Below are 23,755 nucleotides of genomic sequence, written 5' to 3'. Positions count from 1 at the left end.
CATGCAGGGAGCCTGACATGGGACTTGATCCTGGTTCTCCAGGATCACACCCTGGGCTGCAGGCGGTGCTAAACCACTGAGCCACCGGGGCTGCCCATATACCGCATCTTCTAAAGCTCTTTAATCTAATTGATCTTGCTTGTCCTGATTCTTTGGGTTGTGGTCCCTTTGGTTAGAGAGAATTTGTGCTCCTGAAGGAGGCACAGGCTTGGAATTAGACTGTGCTTATCATTGGATAACTCTGAAAAAGCTGCTTAACCTAGTGTAAGATGTGCTTGATTAGCATGGAACTTAGCACAGAGTAAAACACTCAATAAATAATAGTAATTATTTTTGTTACATACAATTTTAATGAAATTAAATGAGATTGTGTTTATAAAATGCTTCACACAATTCCTGGCCCATAGTAGACGCTACATAAAATTAGCTTCCTTTCCACTACGTGAGTTGCAGCATGCTTGAATTCTAGATGTTGTGGTTAAGATCATGTAGAGAAGTAGAAGAACGAGGCCAGGTATTAAGTCCTTTGCATTTTCTAAACCTGTTTACAAGCCCCTTTGTCTACCTGCCTCTGTTCAGGGAGAACCCATGAGGATTGTTTACCGCATGCGTGGGCTATTGGGTGATGCCACTGAGGAGTTTATTGAGTCCCTGGACTCCACCACAGGTAGGCCCTTACAGACACTGCTGCATGTTGGGTTGGGGGTTTGTTTTTGGCTTTTTTTGGCGACGGTGGTTGTATATATTTTCATATATTTGAGTAAATAATCATAATTGGCTTCAGTCTCGTAGTTTAACATCCAAGTGTCAATGCTTTTCTTGGAGATAAGAAAGAGGGAACCAACTGTCAGTCAGAAGAGGATTATTTATTTGTTTTATTTCCATCCTTCCCTTCCCTGCCATTTCTGCTTGGCTTCCCTCCTCCCTCAGATGAAGAAGAAGATGAAGAGGAAGTATATAAGATGGCTGGTGTGATGGCCCAGTGTGGGGGCCTGGAGTGCATGCTCAACAGACTGGCTGGGATTAAAGATTTCAAGCAGGGACGCCACCTTCTCACCGTGAGTTGGGGACAGCATGTGGGACCAACCCTCTGCTTTGAGAATGGCCCTTGTGAAGAGAAGCTTGTGGCCACTGTGCTGTGAAGCCCTAGAGGGTGGCATGGTGCCACAGGCCAGGGCAAGCCAGCCAAGGGCCTGGCAGCCTCCCTCACCCTGCTGTTCCATCAGCTCCCCCTCCCTTGCTTCTTGGCCTTCCTCCCCTGGGCAAAGCCAGTGCCTGCCTGACTTTCCCTGTGAAACTGTACTTGAGTCCATTATTATCACTGTTGCTTTTTTAAATTGAATTTGTAGGTAGCTTTTTCATTTTTTTGGTAGGATCTTGTTTGGGTGATGATCCAACTATTTTCTAAGGACTAGAGGATCCCAAAGGCACCATAAACATTATACTATTATTTTTCACTCCAGAGGATAGGAGAACACCTATTATTGTAATCGTATTTCAAATGACCTATGTAGAGAATTAAAATAGTTTTTAAAAAAGCGTTAAAAAAAGAATTAAAATCTAAGAAATATATTTTTAATATCCTCTTGATAGAGGAAAAATGTTACTTAAAAAAGTAAATATATAGGACAGCCCAGGTGGCTCAGCAGCTTAGTGCTGCCTTCAGTCCAGGCCTGATCCTGGAGACCTGGGGTTGAGTCCCATGTCAGGCTCCCTGCATGGAGCCTGCTCCCCTCTCTGCCTCTCTCTCTCTTCCCCGCCCCCCCCCCCCCATTAATAAGTAAATAGAATCTATTTTTTAAAAAAAAGTAAATATATAGGTATGTGACCTACGTGATTCTGTGCTCCCACAGGTCATGAGCTTTGGAATCTTTCTGTTTACTGTTAGAGTCTGAGTTAATGCTGGGATTTCCCTGAAACAACAAAGCATCACCTGTTACAGTAGGAATTGGTTATCATAGCCATAGTCTTAGAGATGATACGCTCTGCCGAGCCCACGTGGGCTATTGCCAGAGAACATTGCCATTTAAAATGCCAACCTAGCTTGAGATCCTCCCCCACCTTATCATGTCCTTTCAAGAAAACACTTTTCCTTACTGTTCCCCACTTTTCAAGAAGAGTACCTACTGATTGTATGTGACCCCTCTCAGACATTTCTTTCTTGCTTGTCCTGTCTTACACTCTCAGATGGCCTCTTGGGTTTTGACTAGCTTTTCTTGGCAGGTACTCCTGAAATTGTTTAGTTACTGCGTAAAGGTGAAAGTCAACCGACAGCAGCTGGTTAAGCTGGAAATGAACACCTTGAATGTCATGCTGGGGACCCTAAACCTGGTAAGGAGTATGGGCTGCAGACAGTAAAGTGAGCCTCAGGAGTCCTGGGTGGGGGCAGGGGCATCTCAGCTCTGGTCTCAGATGAAATGGGTTTGTGGACTTTTCAGACCCTTTATCTCTGTCTAGCTGACTGGCCCCAAGGTATGGACCATTTAAATTGTCTCTTTTCTTGCTGGCTCACCCCTATGCTGCTGCTGGGACATGCAAGAGTTTCCTGGTCCTTTTTCCGAATTCAGATCAGAGGTCAGAGGAAGTTAGTCTGTTAAAACAGTCCAGATGTACAGCGTTGGAGAAGTAGTGCCAACGTCCTTGGGGCAACCAAGATAGAGATCTGGAGCATCACGATTTCATTGTCTGCAGAAGTCTACACGTGTCTCTCTCTGACATGCGCGCGCACACACATACACGTATTGGGGGTAAGACCAGGAAGGACACTGGTGAGGAGCAGATCCCATCAGCAGTGAGCGGTGGTGGTCTTATTCCAGGTGTAACTGGGTCTCCTTTACAGGCCCTGGTAGCTGAGCAGGAAAGCAAGGACAGTGGTGGTGCAACTGTGGCTGAGCAGGTACTTAGCATCATGGAGATCATTCTGGATGAATCCAACGCTGAGCCCCTGAGTGAGGACAAGGTATGTGGGGCCAGTCTGTCTGCCTGCCAACACTGGGAGCACATACTGTGTCTCACTGGCAGCAGTGGGCTTATTTGTGTGTCTACCTGTGTCCACCAAGATTGATTGAATGAGCTCAGGTCATAGAAATGACAAAGTTCAGCTAATGGTGACTTGACAACACTGAAGCATGGAATCTGGATTCGGAGGAAACCAAGCTGCTAAGGATGTTCTTTGAATCAGAAGCTGCTCATTGATGGAATGCTGACATGTTCCAGCTGATAGGGGCCTTAGCCCATCCCCTCATTGCCCAGTTAAGGGAACTCTAAGCCCAGAGAAGTGAAGGGAGCTGTTTAGTGTTCCATAGTTGGCTGCAGCAGAATCAGGTGGAAAACCCAGGTCTTTAGCTCCTGGTTCAGTTTCTCTCTGCCGATCACACCCTTGCCTTCCCCTGTCCGTCTTGGTACTAATGTTTTGGTTAGAGGGATGATCCAGTCAGTACCGGACAGCCTAGATTCCCATGGGGCGGAGAGATTATGTTAACAATTTGTCTGAGACTATAAACTGAGCCACACAAGATCTTAAAAACTGGTATCAAGTGGAACTCATACTATCCATTATTTCCCAGGAAGTGCCAAAACAGTTCTTCGAGGGCTGCTTCTGATCGGGGTTCAGTGTGGGGGTAACGTCTGGGGTTCAGCTATCAGCTGACCAGAGTCCTAACCCTGTAACTGAGCCTTCTGTCCTCTTTTCTACTACAGGGCAACCTCCTCTTGACGGGCGACAAAGATCAGCTTGTGATGCTCTTGGACCAGATTAATAGCACCTTTGTTCGCTCCAACCCTAGTGTGCTCCAGGGCCTGCTTCGCATCATCCCATACCTATCCTTTGGTGAACTGGAGAAAATGCAGATCTTGGTGGAGCGGTTCAAGCCATATTGTAGTTTTGACAAGTAAGTGCTTGGATTTCAGATGGCTATGTGAGGGTCCTCACTGATACCCTGAGCTAGTTCTGTAAGACTTAGGGAAGAATCACCTGAATTTCTATTAGATATTTGTGTGCCTTTCTGGCCTTTAAGGGGTTCACTTGTAACTGGGGAGTCAGTTATTGTGTTATGTTGGCTAGGCAGAGATGGTGGAGGGGCTGGTAAGATCAGACAGGCATGACAAGATGGAATAGTGTGCAAAAGCAGGAAAACACAAGAGAATGTTGGGAGTTTTGAGAGATGTAGCAGGTAAGAGGGGGTGGCAGGAACCAGATCAGCAGGCTCCTTGTTGAAGATCATTAACCAAGAGAATAACAAGATGCATGTTTGTCATTTCCTTCACACCCTGAGTCTCTGCTCTGTGCTCCAGGTATGATGAAGACCACAGTGGGGATGATAAAGTCTTCCTGGACTGCTTCTGTAAGATTGCAGCTGGCATCAAGAACAGTAGCAATGGGCATCAGCTAAAGGATCTGATTCTCCAGAAGGGAATCACCCAGAGTGCACTGGACTATATGAAAAAACACATTCCCAGTGCCAAGAAGTGAGAACTCTATTTGAATGGCTGTTTTCTTTCCCTCTTCTGGTTCCTTTTCCCCTTTATCATTGTAGCCTAAAGCTTCACATAGTCCCCTTTGGCCCTCCTGAGGGTCTCCCTCCCCTTCCAGGAACTGTCAAGGTGACCCCTTAGCCACCGCAGAGCCCTTTGGGGCTGAGGAACGAGTGGCAGCTTGTTGGTTTCTATTTAGAATACTCACTTCTATCTGGCTACATAGCTGAGCGAGGTGATCCTTTATGTGATTCTTCATGGCCGTCTTGAAGAGTTCTATTTCAGTAAACCAGAATAGAATTAACACCAGGTTCTAGATAGGCGTTGCTCCTCCAGCCTGCCAATCAGCCTTCTTTTCCTTTGCAGTCTGGATGCTGACATCTGGAAAAAGTTCTTATCTCGCCCAGCCCTGCCATTCATCTTGAGGCTTCTTCGAGGGTTGGCTGTCCAGCACCCTGCCACCCAGGTGAGTGAGTAGCCAGCGTGCCTGTGGACTTTATTCTGGAGGTAGGACATGTATGATGAAGGAACCATACACTCTCATCTCATCTGCCGTGGCTGAATGAAGATAACCACCTTAATTAGCCTCAGGATGTGACTTCCCCTGGCATGTAAGACCCCTAGAGTAGAGGGGACTCTCAGAGGTCATCTGGTTCAGCTCTGTGTGGAGAGGAGTAAGCTATGCTTGTGACTTCCTCATTCAACTCATTCTTAGGTGGGGCTTTATCATCTCATGGGTCAGCTGAGCAGTAGTTGAACTGAAGGTATGGCTGGCCAGAGTGTAGTATAAAACAGTTTTGATTTCTGGGTATAGCCATTGGAGTCATTTGGGACATTTATGGTAGCATCACCACCATTTCCTGCTCTGCTTCAGGCAACTGGAAACTTTGTTCTCGGAGAGACCCACCATTCCATTTTGCTCCTCATCCCTGCTCTGTCCCCACCGAGCTGGTATATCTGGTACCCCTCACAGATCCTAAGTGGCCCAGACAGGTGGCCAGGCTAGATTTTTCTAAATTAAACTTTTCATTTTGAAATAATTACAGGTTTACAGGCAGTTAAGAAATTCTTTGTACCCATTTCTCAATGGTAATGTCATAGAAAACCATATGTAATATCATGGGATTATTGACATCGATGTAGTCAGGATTCACGAGAGTTTTATCATCACAGAGATCCCCCTGTTGACTTTTATACCCACATCTGCCTTGCCACTGACCCCTGGCAACCACTGATAGGCTCTCCATGGCTATAATCTCGTCACTTCAAGAGTGTTCTATATGGCATCAGACAGCATGTAGCCTTTCAGGGTTGGCTTTTTTCACTCAGCATAATTTTCTGGGAGATTCATCTAGGTTATGTACATTGATGGTCTTTTCTTTTTATTGCTCAGTAGAGTTCCATGGTGTGGGTTCCACAGGTGGCCTAACCATTCACCCGTTAAAGAACTTCTGGATTGTTTCCAGTTTTTGGATGTTAACAGATAAAACTGCCATAAACATTCATGTGTAGTTTTGTGTATGTTTAGAAATCTTCATTTCTCTAGGATAAATGCCAAGGCATGCAGTCGCTGGGTTGTACAGAAATTGCTGAATTAGTTTTATTAGAAACTACCAAGCTTTTTTCTAGAGTGAGTGATTGCTCCATTTTTAATTCTCACCAGCAGTGCATGAGTGAGCTACTTTCTCTGCATCCTCATCAGCATTTGGTGGCATGTTGCCACTTTGGTAAAGTGAATGGTGGTGATGTTTCACTGGGATTTTAATTTGTATTTCCCTAATGGTAAATGGTGCTATGCAGCTTTCCACGTGCTTTGCGTGTCATTTTCAGTGACCTGCCTGCACGTATCTTTTGCCCATTTTCTAAATGGATTTTTTTTAATGTTGAGCTTTGAAGAGGTCTTGGGGCTGGATTTTTTTCTGTATATCGTGTTCTGCATCGAATGGAATCCCACATTCTCATTTCATGATTTTTAATTTAAATTCTATTTGCCAACATAAAGTATAACACTCTTGTAATCTGTTCTGTTGACTCATTCCAAGAATAGGGTAGGGTAGCTTGGCTATAGGATTCTTCCCTGTGTCTCTTCCAGTCTCTGTTGTCTAGACTTTTGTTCAGGTCAGTGGGGATAGTCATAATTAGCACACCTTTGTGAAAGTAATTTTTCTTACATGGGAGTCTTCACATATATTTGTTTCTATGTTCTTGTAACATCTGTTTTTTATGTGGGTGAATCCAGGAGTAGGGCTGTGATGTGGCCAAGCCCGGGTCAGCTGTTTTCCAGACTTCTTTGTAGTTACTAAGTCAAATTACTTTTTTTCTCTAGGCTAAGACTTTATCTAGTTAGGAACTTGGCATTCACACTTGGGACCATTCGTTTCCTAGCAACACATTTTTGTTTAGTGCTTGTTGTGTGTCTGTATTGTGCTAGGCTGAGGTGACGTTGGTGACCAGGGTGGTCACAGCCTGTGCCCTCATACATGATGATAACTGAAGTGTGAAGATGATTAAGTGCAATATGAAAGGGGCCAAAGGAAGGAGGAAAGAATGGCACCTGTTAAGGCTCAAGAGCCAAAGGATGCTGGAAGTGCTCTGGGGCTTGAGAGCAGTTGCATGATGGCGGCGAGGTGTGGTGAGAGCTGGCCCCGATGCAGCATGGTTCCAGGGCATGGTCTCTGAAGAGGAGAGGTATACATTTTATCCTGAGGGCTGTGACCCAGGCCATGAACCGGAAAGAGGATAGATGACAGGAGAGATGGTTGGTTGCCTTTTATCATAATCTAGGTAAGAGATGAAGCCAGCTGAGCTAGAGTGTGAGGTGGATAGCAGATGGCTTCAGCAGTGGTGTGGGAGGCAGAATGAATGGGATTTGGAGATTGGTTACACGTGGGGGTTGCCAAGAAGCTAGATGAGTCGAGAACTCTGTTCGATTTCTGGGTTGTACGACAGGTGAGTGGCGGTGCCCTTGAAGGAGGTGGAGAACCTAGGAGGTTTGAAGCAGGGTGCAAGAGGGCTCATTCTATCACACTGGACATGCCCAGGTAGAATATAGGCTTCAAGAGGGTTGGGACTTTGTCCCCCTGGCACCAGAGCACTGCTTCACGCAGATGTGTGTGCATGCACGCACCAGCACGGAGCTACCACCCAGTGTGAGGAGGTCAGGGTGCTTGTGCAGCATTCTGTAGGCAGTCGCCCAGTGGGCTCAGCATCTAGGAACAGGAAACATCAGATGCCCTGTAGTTTTGCTGAGGTGCAGGTTTGAAGCATACCTGCCCTGAGGGCAGGTTTATAAGCCAGTGAGTGGTCTTAGTTGAGTGTTGAACTTTCACCTTGCAAGTTGGCTCTGTTGTTTTCTGTTTATTGTCAAACCGCTCTGGTAGTAATTAGCATTATAATACACATATGCAGGGGGTGGGGGATTTTAATAGTACAGTGCTCCTTCTCCACTCACCGGGAGAGCTTTGTTGGACCAGCCCTGCCTTCCATATTTGTTCTCCCATCCATGTTGATGGCGTGGCACTGTCGTGCGGTAACTGCCAGCCTTAAGCATAGGGATTTCTTGGTAATACCTATTTTTAAACAAGATCCTCACTTATCCCCACTCCCACTGTAGTTGTATCTCTGATATCTCTAGGCCTAGAAAATCCTGTTCCTGCTTTTGGTGGACACAGGGCTCCTGGAGGAAGAACTTAGCACAGTCCCTATGAATGTCAAGGTGTGCTCTGCTCTGTTGTGTGATCACTGACCCCACCACCCAGGCCTCATCAGGTGCTGCTGGTCTAGGGAATCTTTCCCAAGCCCCTTTCTCCTTCACTGTATTGGGTGCTTTACAGCTAATCATTTGTGACTAATTTTTAATCTTCATTGTAACCCTGACACCATCCCCACCTTATAGACCAGGCACTGGAGCCAGAGAGCAGAATGACTAGTCAGAGGTCAGTGACAGACCCAAACCCTCCTCCATTTGTTGAAACTTTGGAAACACACATTCAGAGGAATCTGTTTGAATCTAAACAGTTGACATGAGATTGAGTACAGTCTGTTGAGTGTTATAAACCTATAAGCTCCTGGACAGAATGCTTGTTTACCTAAATGGAAGCATGTATCTCTCTGGTCTCTACTTGATAGGTGCTGATTGGAACAGACTCCATCACAAACCTACATAAACTGGAACAGGTGTCCAGTGACGAGGGCATTGGGACCCTGGCAGAGAACCTACTAGAGGCATTGCGGGAGCACCCTGATGTAAACAAAAAGATCGATGCTGCCCGCAGGGAGACCCGCGCTGAGAAGAAGCGCATGGCCATGGCAATGCGGCAGAAGGCTCTGGGCACCCTGGGCATGACGGTAAAACCACTCTTTGGGAGTCCCTCACATTCTTGTCTACGCTGTTGAGGAGGAGCTAGCCGTGCTTCTTTCAGGACAGAGCTGGTTTGAGGATGATGAAGGGTGAAGGCTGACGAGAAGGAGGGAACTAGGTGTGCCAGGTGCTTTACCTTCTTTGATCTTCCTGACAACCCTCAGGGGTGTGACTATGGTCCCTTTACACATATGGGACTCAAGAGGTTAAGTGACTTAACAAGTTCACAAAAACAGTAAAAATGGGGATAACCCTTGCTTATGGTGGATTTACTATTTGCCAGGCACTATGCTTGGGCACCTTGCTTGTAAGATGTTATTTAAACCCTCATGTGATCCTGTGAGGGTGATACTACTATACCCATTTTCTGGTTAAAGTAATAGAGGCAAGAAGCAAAGGAAATAGGCCAAGGCATATTATTAATAAGAGGTTGACAAGAGTTTGAACCCACATATGTTGGACATGACAGTCTGCTTTTGTTGTTGCCCCACATTGGAGGAAGCAGTGGCCCTATGAGAGCTTTCTCCAGAGTAGCAAGCTGGATGTCAGCAGTTTCAGAACTCCCATGGGAACCGTCAAGTGAATCCTCATGCAACAGCCCTTGGCAGCTAAGACTTGCGAGTGCTGGCACAAAGAAAGGGGGCTTTTCTTATATCCTGTGGTAGCTTGCCAGACTTGCAGCCAGATAGTTTCCTCTGCCTCAGCGCTTCCTTCGGAAGAGAAGAGCATAAGAATCTGGGTCTTAACCCTCATCAGAAGCTACCTACAGAGGTTTCCTTTCCATGCATCCTCCCTCTAGTGTCTGTAGAAGGGCAGCCCTGTTTCTGAGCATCACAGGCTAGGCTGGGGGGTGGGTTGATATCCCCTTCTGACATGCCCTTTGGGTTTCCCCTGCAGACAAACGAGAAGGGCCAGGTGGTGACCAAGACGGCGCTCCTAAAGCAGATGGAGGAGCTGATTGAGGAGCCAGGCCTCACATGCTGCATCTGCAGGGAAGGGTACAAGTTCCAGGTATGTGCTCAGCCCGGACCTGATGCACAGCCTGGCTGCTTGCTCCGGTGGCGTCCTCTCCTGCAGGTCTTCCCATTCTTTTACGGGCTGATGTCGGCATGTCTCAGGGCTGGCTGTCCTCTCTAAAGGGAGGAAGGCAGACTGCTCTGAACATTAATCTTCATCACCATCCTTGGCACCACTTATTGTATGCCTTCTGTATACTAGTCCCAATGCCCAGAGCTTTCTGTAATTTTGTCTGTAACCCTACAAAACCCCAGATTATGGATGTGAAAATAAGGGTCACATGGCAGAGCCAGAATTCTAGCCCACGCTTCTCTGACTCTAGACTTAGGGCTTTTAAAAATATACCCTACTGCTTCAGAAGATCAGGTCTTATACCAAATTAGATTTATGACTGAGAGGAGCAGAGCAAGTGACCCATTTGTTCTCCTAAAGGCCTGTAAGATGTCCTCTTCCTCCAACTTGAATGTCCTGCTTGGCATTCATGCTACTGAAGGGCTGCAAGCCTCATAAATCCTGCTATGGCACAGGTTCCTGGGAACTGCCTGATAACTTTTGTCGAGCAAGTGACTTACCAGGAAGATACTTTATTCTTCCTTTTATTTTTATTTATTTATTTTAAAGGATTTTATTTATTTATTCATGAGAGACACAGAGAGAGAGAGCGAGAGAGGCAGAAACACAGGCAGAAGGAGGAGCAGGCTCCACGCAGGGAGCCTGATGTGGGACTCAATCCCAGGTCTCCAGGATCATGCCCTGAGCCAAAGGCAGGCGCCAAACCGCTGAGCCACCCAGGGATCCCTTTATTCTTCCTTTTAAAGTAAATAAAACAGCAAAGAGAAAAGAGTGACAGAGGAGGCTTCCATGTCCGCCTTCCCATCGGCATAGCACCTGCTTTATTGTGGTTGTCCCCCCACATTCCTCCTCTCACTGGGGTTGTGCCCAGCCAGGTGCTTAACCCAGCAACTGAGGTTCTGACCCATCACCCCCTCTCTGGGTGCATTTCTTCCCAGGGGAGGCCCTGGGGTTCCTGCTCTTCTGCTTTGCCTCCTCCCAAAGCCTACCTTGGAGTTCATCTCACCTCTCCTCCTTTTACTGGTGTCTTTGCAGCCTACAAAAGTCCTGGGCATTTACACTTTCACCAAGCGGGTAGCCTTGGAAGAGATGGAGAATAAGCCCCGGAAACAGCAGGGCTACAGCACCGTGTCCCACTTCAACATCGTGCACTACGACTGCCACCTGGCTGCCGTCAGGTAGGCCCTGGCACCTGTGCCAGAGGGCCCTTCAGGAGGCTTCTTCCTCCGGTGTTTCCATCCAGGCCTGTGTCACTTCAGAGGAATGGGCAGCTTGCCCAGGGCCCTGTGCTAGGAGGGGATAGGATGCCAACCAACTATGAGGTTTTCGTCTCAGGGAAGTAGGGTGTCATGCCTTAAACCATGGTCTGTAAGCCATTCATGCTATATGACTAGGAAAATCCACTTGGCTTTTGGCCTCAGGGTGGAGAAAGCAACCTTGCTTCCCTGAAGCAGTGAAGCTGGCATTTACCATATTGTAATGCGAAGAGCTTGTTCTCTGTGGAGTCAGGTGCACAGCCTGACTTTTTTCCTTAGTGTTAGCAAACACTTCTCCATCCCCACTTGCCCAGGTGCTTGGTTGCCAAATCAATTCCAGTCGTCACTTTTCCCTGCTTTCCTCCCAATCCAGGCTGGCTCGTGGCCGAGAAGAGTGGGAAAGTGCTGCCCTTCAGAATGCCAACACGAAGTGCAATGGACTCCTTCCAGTCTGGGGGCCCCATGTCCCTGAATCAGCTTTTGCCACCTGCTTGGCAAGGTGAGTGTTGAGCAGTGTGCTTGGCAGAAAAGGGGGGTGGTCCCACGAGATGGGGGAAAATCAGCAGCTATTAGCTCAGCCTAAAGGCCTGTCACTGTCATTGGGAACCCTGGTCTCTGCATGCTGGCAGGGAAGCCGTTTGGCAGAGGGAGGAACCTGGCTGCGAGAAGCCAGCACCCCCAGTGTCTGGTGCACCACTTGGAACTTCTGGTTGTCTGCTACCTCTTTTCCCTTCTTCATCTTGGTGCCTAAGACACAGGACCCTGACTTTGTTGTCAAAGCTAAAATTTTCAGATATCTCTTCTGCGGTGTGTGCTTCTAAGGTTTGAATAATGCAGATAGCTCAGTGGCATGGGGAGATATCAGGCTGCTTTGAAGCCTCCCTCATCCTCAAATCCAGAGTAGAGTTCCTAAAACTTGGCAGAAGTCCCCGTTCTTGCCGATGCTTTGAGGAGTGGTGCCCAACCCTGAGTCTTATCAGAAGGCTCAGGGATGGAAAGATACCTGGCAGTAATAACGATGGGCAATGTATTAAAGTGCTTATCGTGTGCTGTTACTCTACACATTCTCTGGATGAAGAAATTGAGGCATAGAGAGGTCGAGTAAATTACCTGAGGTCACAGAGTGAAGCAGAGCGCATATATTGATGTAGAAAATTATCTTTCATTTGGGAGTTGAAGAAAAGATTCTTAGGGATAGATCACCTTGTCAGAATGCATGACTTCCACATTTCTTTTTCCAAAATGTACTTCCAGGCTTGGCCATGATATGTTATGTGACATTTGTCCATCAGGAAGTACCCTCCTCCCAAAACTGGCGAGTTCTCAAAGCTTAGAGAGCATCACATTCTATCACGGCAGAAATGGAAATGTCCTCTGCTCCCATCCTGCTGTGGGCTCCAGCTCCTGTCCTTGGCTCTCCCCTTCACCCCTTTGCTCATGTGACCTTTGCAGCCATCAGGCCATGTGGCGCCCAGGGAGGCTCTGCCTTCCAACTTGGGCTTTCCCCAAGGGAGCTTGCTTTGCTCACCACATTTGTTCTGCTGCTCCCTAGGCACAACACTTACCTCCAGGAGTGTACGGGCCAGCGGGAGCCCACGTACCAGCTCAACATCCACGACATCAAGCTGCTCTTCCTGCGCTTCGCCATGGAGCAGTCGTTCAGCGCAGACACCGGCGGAGGCGGCCGGGAGAGCAACATCCACCTGATCCCGTACATCATTCACACTGTGCTTTACGTCCTGAACACGTCAGTATCTCACCCCCCATGGGCAGCGGCTGGCCTACCTGCCCACCCACCCTGTGCCCCTCTGCCCAGCAAGGTCTCCGCTTTCTCACGTTTGCCTGAGTTAGCTGCAGACCCAATGGCTGACCTAAGGTAGCCTTTACTAAAGCATGCATGTTCATCTGCAGCTTTTTAGAGTCATACCGAATAAGGTGATATGGGTGACTTCCTTTCCAGATCAATCCCAGCTCCCCTTGTGAGCATCCGAGGGCTGTGTCCTTGGACTGACTCTCAGCCCAGAGGGGAGCTGGAACTGGCCAAGGCCAGACCTGCCAAAAGACCTCCTTAGCTTCTACTATATCGTAGCCTCTAATTCTTGTGGGACTCGGTGCTCATGGATGGGAGAGGCGGTGGGTCAGAGCCCCACGCCGTCACTGTCAAGGGCACACCGGGTGTAACAAGGTTTCACAACTAGGGGCTGTGGCAGAACCAAGGACCCTTCTCATAAACGGAAGACCGGACTTGCTATCCCTGTTTCCTCTCCAGTTAATAGTGGAGTCTAGCAAGTCAAGGGGCAGGGTATATTGAAGATTATCTGAGAAAGTCAGCTAATAGCCAGGAGAAGAGCAGGCTTGTATTTTCATCTGTGAGTCCCACATGGAACAGTGAGGCTGATAATGAAAAGTGTAATTTTAAAGAAGCACTTAGGATAGAGAATAGTACTTGTTCATCTTCAGCCCAGATTTTAAAAGCGAATTAGGAGATTTAACATACTTTAGCTCTTAAACACTTTTCTGCTTTACCCTGTTTTGCAACAAGTCTGACACCTACATTGGGCGGGGAACTGGCCGGCTGCAGAGAGGCCGGGCACGGTCCGCCTGAGGCAGCTGCCGGGCAGCTTGGGCGGCAAGGACAATCCATCACTTGTCCTTTCTGGTCTTCTGTCTTCAGCAATATTGTTTTCCTCTTCCTCCCATTTCCTGGGGAGATAGGAGGCTGGCTTCCAGACCACAGCTGTCATTGTGAAAAAGATGCACAGGCAGGTCTCGTCAGCACATGACATCAGCTGCTAAGCTGTTGGGACCATCAGAAGGAACACCCACATCATCAACAGCACAGATGCTCGCACTCTCCAGACTGCTGCAGGCCTAAGCAGTGCTAATTACCGGTGTTCGTGGGGCCTTTGACAGAGCCCTTGGCCTTGTGGAGACCTGTCTCTTGGCAGCTCTGAGGCAGAGTGCACCACTCTACTCCAGGGGGAAACACAGCCCCAGAAAGGCAGCATGATTTGCCCGGCAGAAGAGAGCCAGTGACTCCGGGTGGCACTGGTTTTCTCAGGTGCCAGATACTAGTAACTCATGCTCAAGTTGCTTGGTCAGGGAGGGAGTCTGCTGTGTCCTTGATGTCTGGGTCAGAGGCTGACCTGGATGTTTCATGGATAGGCACTGCTGCCCATCCACAGACCGCTTCCCTAGCTGGTCGCTTCCTCCTGGTGTGAGTGTGGTCATACCAGTGCCTGGGTGGCACATCTGTGCACACGGGCAGGTAGATCCCACCGTGAGCTGGAGCAGAGTTGGGCAGGTCCTACAGTGGCGGAGAGCTTCCGACTCCTAATTCCGGAAAGTCAAGTAGGGTATGTCCATCTGTGCCATCCGTATCCGTTCTTCAGGTGCAGAAGGAAGCAGTGTGTCCTTAAACCATCCCTAGTCCAGTGTCTGCCAGTGGTCTCTGCAGGCCTGGTAACTTTGATCCTCGTGGCTACTGGGGTCGAGTTTTCTTTCTTCTCCCACAGGATGAGGTTAGACCATCAGGTGCCCTTGGTGTGAGAGCATCATCCATGTTTTAGAGTCAGGAATTTGTGATCAGGAAAGCCCACAGTGACGTCTCCACATGGCTCCAGTGGCTGCTTGTGGAAGCTGGGGAGGGAGTGGCATTTAGGATCGGAACATGCAAGGCTGGGTCGGCATCCAGACTGCCGGGGTTCGAAGCCTATTTCTTCCATTCCCCACTGTGACTTTGTGCAGAAAGCTCCGTTCTCTGCACATTCATCTCCTCTGTTGTTTTCCCTTTGTGGAGTTGGGGTACTGCTGGTACCCCTGTGTCCTGGGGCCCTTGTCTGGGTTTAGGTAAGGTGATCCATTTCAAGCTCAGAGTGGGTGCCTGGTGGTGAGTTAATGATCACGTCATCACTTTAGGCAAGAGGGACAACAGAGCAGTGCTTGCCCAGAGTTAGCTATTCAAATGGAGGAGGGGACATAGATGCACAAGGAAACACTGAAGCAGAGCGCCCAGGGAGGGAACTGGTGGAATGTCGTGCAGATAGCCAAGCTGTGAGGACTGCGTGGGGCAAGTGAGAACACAGGCTGGCTTGTAGAGTCAGATTCTGGGCTCACCTTGGCCCCCTCACTTACTGACTTGTTGGCTTTGGCAAGGTCCCGTCGTTTCTCTGGGCTTCTGATACTGTGGTAAAAACGTACTAGCTGTCACCTTTCAGGGTTGTTAGGGCATTTGATGGAGTGTTTGTGTATGTGCCCACCATAGCCAGGGGCTCAGGAGCCAGGAAGTTGTTTGGAATTGTTTCAGAGCCGAGCTGGGGGTTGGTGGAGGCAAGGAGAATGCCACCAAGGAGGGCTTGGAAGGGGATAAGCAGCTCTCGGAGAGGGGGTGGCTGTGTTCCATGATCCAAGCATTGCTGAAGCTGGAAAGATGAGATACTGACCAAATCTCCTTCCCTCTTGGTGCTGGTGCCTTGATTGTACCCTGGTTTCATTGTGTCCCTTTTGTTACAGAACCCGAGCAACTTCCCGAGAGGAGAAGAACCTCCAGGGCTTTCTGGAGCAGCCCAAGGAGAAGTGGGTGGAGAGTGCCTTTGAAGTGGATGGGCCCTACTATTTCACAGTCCTGGCCCTCCACATCCTGCCCCCCGAGAAGTGGAGAGCCACACGTGTGGAAATCCTGCGGAGGCTGCTGGTGACCTCTCAGGCCCGGGCAGTGGCTCCAGGCGGAGCCACCAGGTCAGTCCCTGCTTCGGGAGGTACCGTCCTCTGGGCTGCCTAGTGTCTGCACTAGGCAGTATGGTATATCCCTGTGTGTGCCAAGTGACGGGCCTGCTCGTCTGACTCAGTCCTTTCTGTCCCTTCTCAGTCTCCGTCTGTCATGCCAAGAGTCTAGACCCAATGGCTGGTAGGTGCTTGGCCACCTCTGGGTCTCGAGTTTAGCCATTTAGGAAGGTGGAGCCAGGCTTTAGTCTGTGGAAGAGTTCAGAGAAGCAGCCAGCCAGGCATAGGGTGAGATGACTGATGAGAATTAGGGCCAGCAGGGAGCTGGGCAGGTAACTGGGTTTTCCCAGTCCTGGGCTGGCCCTAAACTGGGAGGGCTCCTGCATGGCTGCACTGGGGATTTTCTTTTCTGATCATGAAAAGTTCATTATCGCATCTCCTTGGTCACATTGCTATCGCATCTGCGCCATGTTCCATGAGCCTTTCTTTTTCTCCTGTTCATGTGGACACGTCCCAAAGAAGGAACAACATTTCAGGAAGGAAGTGTCTTTGTTTTCATTACCTTGTACTGGGATTTGGGTCGAATGGGCGGCATCTTTAGAGAAACACCTGTAAACCACAAGAAGCTCTTTGAGATGACCACACGGATCTCCACACATTGCACGGACTCCAAGGGCGCTGCTCTAGGCCCGTGGTGACCCTGACGGTCTCTGCCTCCCCTGGGCTCCACCGTAGGGTGTAGGTTTGTCAGCTTGCTTCTGCCACTTCCCTTCTGGAAGAACCATCTTGTCTGCTTTTGCTGGGATCTGAGGGAACATTTCCACATTCACAGGCCAACAAGGGAGCAGAGGAGGAGCTTTCCAGCCCCTGACCATGACAGACCAAGGGGGGAGCAGCCGTGTGCCTACCTTGGCACCCCTGGTATCTTCTGTCTACCTGGCTCTGATAAAGCCAGCATTGCCAGTCACCGGCACCTCCCACCCTCAGAGAGACCAGGTCAGGGCTCCGTTGGTGAGCCCGGCCAGTACCAGCTGCTTTGTGCAGAGGAGGAGGGGGCAAGTCTTGCCAGCTTCCTACCTGACCTCTGCCCCCATTCCAGACCTATCACCTTCCAGTGTTTCCCAGAGTCCAAAGCATTCATGCTGAACTTCATGCTGCTTGAAATCAGAAGTTAGATCAGAAAGATACCAGGTTGTTGATAAGCCAGGCTCAGCCTGTATCCATGGCACAGAAAGTGGCTGTTGCGGGACACTAGCTCTCAGTGGCGGGTGTGAAATCTGAACCCAAACCCACGGGAGCTGTTTTGCTTTCAGTGAGGAGACCAGAATTCAGCACTCTCCTGGGCAATTTAGGAGAAGCCTGCGTGGCCACAGCTTACTCGGGAACTCCAGTGTGGGCTGCGTTCCCGAGCTGCCGTTTTCTCTGTGGCAGTTTAGTCACCTTTGCTAATTAGCCTGAAATAATTAAGTTGGGCAGGTCACTCATGGTTCCTGCTTACTACAGCACAGCAGCCGCCAAACCTGGCGTGGGGTGGAGGCCCGAGCAGGTGCCCCTGAGACAGAGCGGGGGTGGTGGTGGGCGTGAGTCCCATACTAGGATGCCCTCCGAGTAGAGACCGAGAGGGCATCATCCTGGTGGTTGGGCAGTGTCCCTTGCAGGGGACTTTGTCCTAAGTCAGTGATGGGGTGGAAGGCAGTAGCCCATATAAAAAAATCTAGGAATGTGCTCAAGAGAAGAGGACCTCTTCTGCATGTTTAGATCACAGGTAGTTAGGCCTTGGACTTTCTTAGGCTTCCGTCAGAGCCTTATCTGGCGTTTTGTGTGCAGTGTGCAGAGGAGCGGGTGTCCGCCTCGGCCCCAGGCCTGCCTTGCTGCAGACTTCACTGTCGGCTGTAGAGTCCGCTTGTGGGCCTGGTGGGGAGAGTGGGTGCTCTGGAGGCTGTTGGGGCGCAGGGACAGAACAGGAAGAGCATTGTAGCAAACAGAATTGCCTCACTCTCTTACTGTTCACATTTACTGGACGTAGGTATAGCCGGCCCACCCCATGCTCAGCAGTCCTTCCCCTTGAGGCCATGAAGGATAGTTCGGGCTTCTGTGATAATAAATAAGCTCTCTGCCTGTCTGTCCCTCCTGATTCTTATACATACACATACACACACTCTAATACCAAATTTTAGCTCCTTTAGTTACGGGCTTTGTTCTACTGTGTAGTAGGATCCAGAATTTCCGTGATAAGGGTTCACCTGGCCTTCACTTAATGCAGATGTGAACGCAGTTTGCAAACAAAATCTCTTGTAGATCATGGGTGGTAGAAGCCGAATCCTAGCCCCGATCTTTCACTGCCGGTGCAGAGGGGAGGTCCTGGGTTCTGTGTTCACAGTGGCTTTACCACCATGATGAAGGGTCATCATTCCTCACACCAGCAGAGTCTGCTGAGCAGGCAGGGGATGGGGTCACAGGCCGCCCCTGGCGTTCTGAGGGACTGTTGGCCTTTCATCCTGCACTGAATCACTGGGCTAAGTGGAGATGGTCCTGGGGAGAGGCAGAGAGGGGTGTGGTGGCAGCTCTGGGATTACCCCAGGATTTAGGAGGTGTCAGTTGCACCCTCCGTCCTAGATATTACTCTTGCTCAGCACTAGGCCCCCCCCCCCCCCCCCCATCTTTCAAACACAGCCCGTGGTTGCCAAATCCCTGTATTGGGCTGGTTTGGGTCTGCTGACTGTTCGTGAAAATGTGTCAGGAGGAGCGTCAGGACTGAGGGAGAACCGTTTCCTGCTTCATTTATGAGGTCCTGTCAAGTCCAAGAACTTATGTGGGACTGAACACAGGGATGCGAGGGTCTCCTTGGCATGTCTTCCAGGCAGTGGTCTTTGGTTGCCACGTGCCCCTTATGTTCCCACACTTCTGATTCACCCCGGTTTGGAAGGGAGTCTGTACTAAGGATGAGTGCTTCATGGATCATTGGGTCAAGGCTTCAGAGGTTCTTGCCCACAGCTGCTTTTCTCGGAAGAGATAGGTGGCTGGAGTGGAGTGGCGTGCAGAGTAATGGGGCTCTGGCCTGTCCTTGTGTGTATCTGTCTGGGGTCTTCATGGGCATGCTATGGGATTTTCTTTTCCAGGCTGACAGACAAGGCAGTGAAGGACTACTCTGCCTACCGCTCTTCCCTTCTCTTCTGGGCCCTCGTCGATCTCATTTACAACATGTTCAAGGTAGGCCTGACTGGCTTCTGCGAAGGTATGAAAGTTCTGTGCTGCTGGCTCTGAGCCAGCCCCGTGTCCGGGTGGCTGCTCCTCCACTGGCCTCTCACTGGAAGCAGACCACCTACTGTGGAAGGGGTCTACGCTGTACCTTAGAGCCTTCCGTCTGTGACATACACCTGGAACCAAGGCCGCTCCTGTCACCCAGTTTCAGGCCTGCCGCAGATCATCCCTGGTTTGCTTTGTCTCCTCTGTCTGGGGAACCTCATTGCATTGTGTGAGTGTGACTCACTGCAGCCCAACTCATAGGGACCCTGCCTTCTGCCTTGAGAGAACCCTGGCAGGGTGTTCCTTTTACAGTCTGAATGGGACAGCTCAGTTGAAGCACGGTGAGAGTGTCCCTTTCCTGGGGGGGAAACAGGTGTGACCTGTGCAGGAAGAGCTGTCACTTGTAGCTTAGAGGTCACATGACGTGGTGCATCATAAAGGGGTTGCAAGAGGAATGACACGAGACTTTGCTGTTTCTAGAAGCAAAACACGTCCTCCAGGGAAACTTTGATGTATGGAGGGGGCAGGGGGAGAAGGGCTGCTTTCTGGCATTGAGATAGTAGGGACATTAAGTAATCCAGCCCCTGGGCCTGTCTCCTGTTGGTTCTTGTAGAAGGTGCCTACCAGTAACACGGAGGGAGGCTGGTCCTGCTCTCTAGCGGAATACATCCGCCACAATGACATGCCCATCTACGAAGCTGCTGACAAAGCCCTGAAGACCTTCCAGGAGGAGTTCATGCCAGTGGAGACCTTCTCGGAGTTCCTTGATGCGGCTGGTCAGTGTCAAGGTTTTATCTTTCAGAGATCTCCTGCAGCAGAACCCATGTGTGCCACAGGGGGGCTGGTCTTAGCTTGCATCTTCACAGCAGCAGAACTACTGGGAAGAACCAGCCTGTTGGTCCCCACCACACGGTCTGCAAGAGAGATGGGAACACCAGGCCCCTGGGAGTAAGAACAGCAGCTGGGACATGTGGGGACTCTGCATCCCAGGCCCTGTGCTGCTCATGTGTTTGAGGTGGATACTGTGTCACCCCCACTTCATAGATGGGGTAACTGAGGCATGGACATTAGATGTTTCCTGTGGGGCATACCTGGAAAATAGGTAGCGTCTCTTAAATTCTTTTAAATTCCTGGCTGTTTCTCACAGTCTCAGAGAATTGACATGGAGCTGACCTGTCTTCTTCCTGCCTCTTGGGGGCTGAGACTTCTTATGTCACAGCTACCCTGGGGAGATGGAGAAGAGTCCAACTCTGATTCTGAATACCATTTGGTAAATAGTAAATACCAAAACAGAGCAAAGAGCATCTTGGCTTGGAAGAACAGGGGCAGCACTTTGAACTGTTGTCCTGAGACACCCTTAGACAGTCCTTCATCCCACACTTGCTGAGGACAGTTCTAGTTCTCTCCTGGTTACAGAGGCTGTGTACAACACATGTGTCATCCTCCTCACAAACACGTTAAAATTTGTTTGCATCTCCTCAGCAAGCCCTGGGTGACAGCCGAGGATGTGGTGGAGAAAATGCACCAGGGTGCAAACCTCAGGGCCCTGTCAGGCCGAGAATGCTGGGACACCAGAGTCCCGTTGTTGCCGGCCTTGCTGAAGTCGGGGGGTGGGGAGGGGGGTGGAGGCTCCCAGAGCCAAGGCTGAGGGTGCAGGACCTTGCCTCACTCCTGTGTCAGCTTGTTGCACTTTTCCCTCATGTTCATTGTGAGGATTTTGTGAAGTGTTAAGGAAGCAGGAAAAAATTCTTCTCAGACCCTACTATCAAGAGAAAGCCTGCACTAGCAATTGTCCATGCTTTAGGGTGGCCTGGGTGGAAGCTGAGCACGGCCACGGGCCTCTGTCAGCCTGCTGCCACACCTGTGATCTGGCGGTCCCACGTCGGCACTGCCCAGCACGGTTCAGAAGAAACGTTAGCCTCGACGTTTCTTCCCAGGAGTGGTCCCTGCCGATGAGCAGCTGACCTGTGTACTGCCATGTCGCCCAGGGCTCTAGGGAATGTCTGAACAAAGACTGTGAGTGGGAATGGAAGAGTCCGAGCAAGAAGGGGGAGGTGGCAGGGGAAGGAAAGTGTTTGCCTCATTCAGGGCTTCCCAGCTGCCCTGCAGCTGGTGGCAGTGCCCCTGGCCGGAAGCCGGGGAGATCGGGAGCCCAACAGGCAGGGGGAGCCGGTGGCTTCACTCACCGGGGTCTGGTTTTACAGCATGATTTTATTACTGTGTTTAAACTGGTAGAAGATTTCAGAACATCTGACACACCCTACTCAAAAGCAAGGGCAATACACCTTCCAGAGCCAATAAGGCGTAATGATCGGTGCCAGCCTTCCCTCTGCCAGCGCAGATGCTGGGGAAGGGACTTGAGTGGGAATGTCACCAGGCCTCCGGCTTAGCCACTCTGCGCCTGTGAAATGGAAGCACCCTGCTTGGTGAGGGAGGTATGGGGGGCCCACAAGGCCACTGAGCCCCTTCTGTGCGCTGGCACCTTCACATACACGGCCTCATTTAGACCCACGGCGACTGAACCGGGACTTGTTACTGTGTCTGGTTGATGGTTGTGGAAACAGAGCTCCTGAGCTTTGGCAGCTCGTTGCAGGCCCTGGGACTCATGGTTGGAACGAAGCCCAGCTAAGCCCAGGGGCCTACTGTCCAGCTCCCTTCCTCTCAGCCCTTGGGGGCACTGGTTTTAGCTTTTCCTTGGCCCTGGCCCCTCTGAGAATATGCTGAATGCTTTGGACTCTCTCCCCCCAGAAGACCCCTCCGCTTTGCAGTCAGGGTCAGACTGGAGCCCCCCTCTGCAGTGGTCCATGGCCCCGGGTTAGAGCCTCTGCCCTGGGTGGCCGTGGGGTCAGCCTCCCCCACATTAACGCCTTTAAACACCCAGTGGTGCCCGTTCTAGAACACAGCTGACTCCTCTGCCAGAACGAGAGTGCTTGCTCGGTGACTGTCTCCCCAGGGAGTGGCTGTGTTGGAGCTTGTCGGGGCACACCGTGTTCTCTGCGTGGATGGGGCAGCTGTGACTCAGTGGGGCTGGGGGCCCTGCGTGCCCGCGCCTCACCCCTCTGCCCGCCCCTGTTTTCCAGGCCTGTTGTCAGAAGTCACCGATCCCGAGAACTTCCTGAAGGACCTGTTGAACTCAATCCCTTGAACATCATGCGGAAGCTGCCATTGGCAGAGACCGAAGCTAGCTTGCCTTCCATCCTCCGTGTTCTTCCCTCCTGTGCATTGACTCCCCCCACGGGACGCTGCAGCCTCACTCCTCCCTCCCCCCTCATGTCTTCTTGGAGTGGCTTGGGGTTTTTAGGCTTCCTGTTTTATCTTGTGTGTGTGGTGCACTAGCTATGAAGTTGTCTGTAACCCAAGCCACGGAAGGACGTGTACATACCTAGGAGCCTCGACCTGTCCTGGCCGACTCAACACTTGAGTGTGCGCATCTTGAGAAATAAACGAATGACTGAGTACACATTGAAAGAGGAGGTGTTGCCTGCTGCTTAAACCCACCCTCGGCGCCCCTGGCCAGCTGCTCTCCTTGGCCACGCGGCCCCCTCCCGCGCGAGCACAGGACGACTGCCGTGTCAGAGTCGCCGTTGGTAGTACCAGTGGAGCCCGTCTGCTCTTGGCCGGCGAGCTGGGGCAGCACGTTTGCAGAGTGTGAGCTTTCCTCAAACAGACCCCTCAGCCTCTCTTAGTTTTTTGGCCTTAAGAGCTGGAACCCAAAGACTCGTGGAGCCGATGTGTTGGTCCTCGGCTGGAGGCTGGCGTGGTGGAGTAATCCTGCCAGCTGTGCACCGGAGAGCTTTTGGCGACTTTGCTTCGGGCTTGCCGTGTCAGGGGAGGGCCTGGGGCTGTCTTCGCACTGGAATAACGAGTGGCTGCCTTTCCCTGAGCTGCTCTCTGCTGGGTGTGTGTGTGTGTGTGTGTGTATGTGCGCGCACGTGTGCATGCTCGTGTGCTTCCAGTCTTCAGGAAAGAGCCTGGGAACAGGCATCCTTTGCCCAGGGCCACCCCACCAGTAGCTGCCGGGGCTGTGGGCCTGTGCCCCCAAAGCTGTGCCAGCTGCATCTGGGGGCCTTGAAAGCTGCTTTGCCGTCCCCCCTGGGCAGTGACCTTGTTACTAGTGAGGAAGCAAGACTTGCAAGGGCCTCTCCCCAGATTCTAGGGCAAGGCTATGCCAGATGTGGCCTCATGGGGAGGAAGAGCTTGCTAACGGCCATCTTTTGTTCCTGGGAGCCGCTCTGCCAGTTGCTTCTCTGAAGACCGCCTCCTCTGTCTCGATGCCCAGCTCATGTCGAGGCTCCTTCCTCTGGCCAGACCACTGGGGAGAGGAGATCCCTCTCCACCCCATTAGAAGACCTCCACATCCCGAGGACTTGGTGACCCTCCCTCAGAGTCCCTAACTGGGCGGCCACGACAGGAGTGTCCTGCTTGGGGCTTCGCCAGAGAGACAAAGGCGATTTGTGGCAAGAGCCCAGCTGGAGGCCCTGGCAGGCGAGAGTGCGTCTGTGCCCGCGTGCACAAATGCACGTCGGTGTTGGTGCTGGGTGAGGGGCTTTCTGGGGGACTGACGGGCTCTGGGGAGGGGCGCAGCTGCGTGTCAGGCTCTCACTCTGTG

At 50.8% G+C, this 23,755-nt stretch overlaps 1 protein-coding gene across 4 annotated transcripts in view; it reads left to right on the top strand.

Annotated features, from left to right (window-relative positions):
- Positions 1-22,614, top strand: part of UBR4 (ubiquitin protein ligase E3 component n-recognin 4) — a 131,746-nt gene extending 109,132 nt beyond the window's left edge. For all 4 annotated transcript variants that reach the window (XM_055332842.1, XM_055332844.1, XM_055332843.1 and 1 more), the window contains 16 exons: positions 580-667; positions 931-1,058; positions 2,224-2,331; positions 2,840-2,959; positions 3,700-3,890; positions 4,294-4,467; positions 4,840-4,939; positions 8,602-8,820; positions 9,731-9,844; positions 10,958-11,100; positions 11,552-11,677; positions 12,731-12,925; positions 15,691-15,915; positions 19,020-19,110; positions 19,760-19,922; positions 22,227-22,614. In XM_055332842.1, coding sequence (XP_055188817.1) covers positions 580-667; positions 931-1,058; positions 2,224-2,331; positions 2,840-2,959; positions 3,700-3,890; positions 4,294-4,467; positions 4,840-4,939; positions 8,602-8,820; positions 9,731-9,844; positions 10,958-11,100; positions 11,552-11,677; positions 12,731-12,925; positions 15,691-15,915; positions 19,020-19,110; positions 19,760-19,922; positions 22,227-22,291 — 2,250 coding nt within the window. In that variant the 3' untranslated portion in view covers positions 22,292-22,614. The remainder of the gene's footprint in view (positions 1-579; positions 668-930; positions 1,059-2,223; positions 2,332-2,839; positions 2,960-3,699; positions 3,891-4,293; positions 4,468-4,839; positions 4,940-8,601; positions 8,821-9,730; positions 9,845-10,957; positions 11,101-11,551; positions 11,678-12,730; positions 12,926-15,690; positions 15,916-19,019; positions 19,111-19,759; positions 19,923-22,226) is intronic.
- Positions 22,615-23,755: the final 1,141 nt, after the last annotated feature.

This window comes from Nyctereutes procyonoides, unplaced genomic scaffold, assembly GCF_905146905.1.
Source record: "Nyctereutes procyonoides isolate TBG_1078 unplaced genomic scaffold, NYPRO_anot_genome, whole genome shotgun sequence".
Taxonomy (NCBI): Eukaryota; Metazoa; Chordata; class Mammalia; order Carnivora; family Canidae; genus Nyctereutes; species Nyctereutes procyonoides.
The sequence above is the reverse complement of the archived record's forward strand: the minus strand, read 5'-3'. Positions and strand labels throughout refer to the sequence as shown.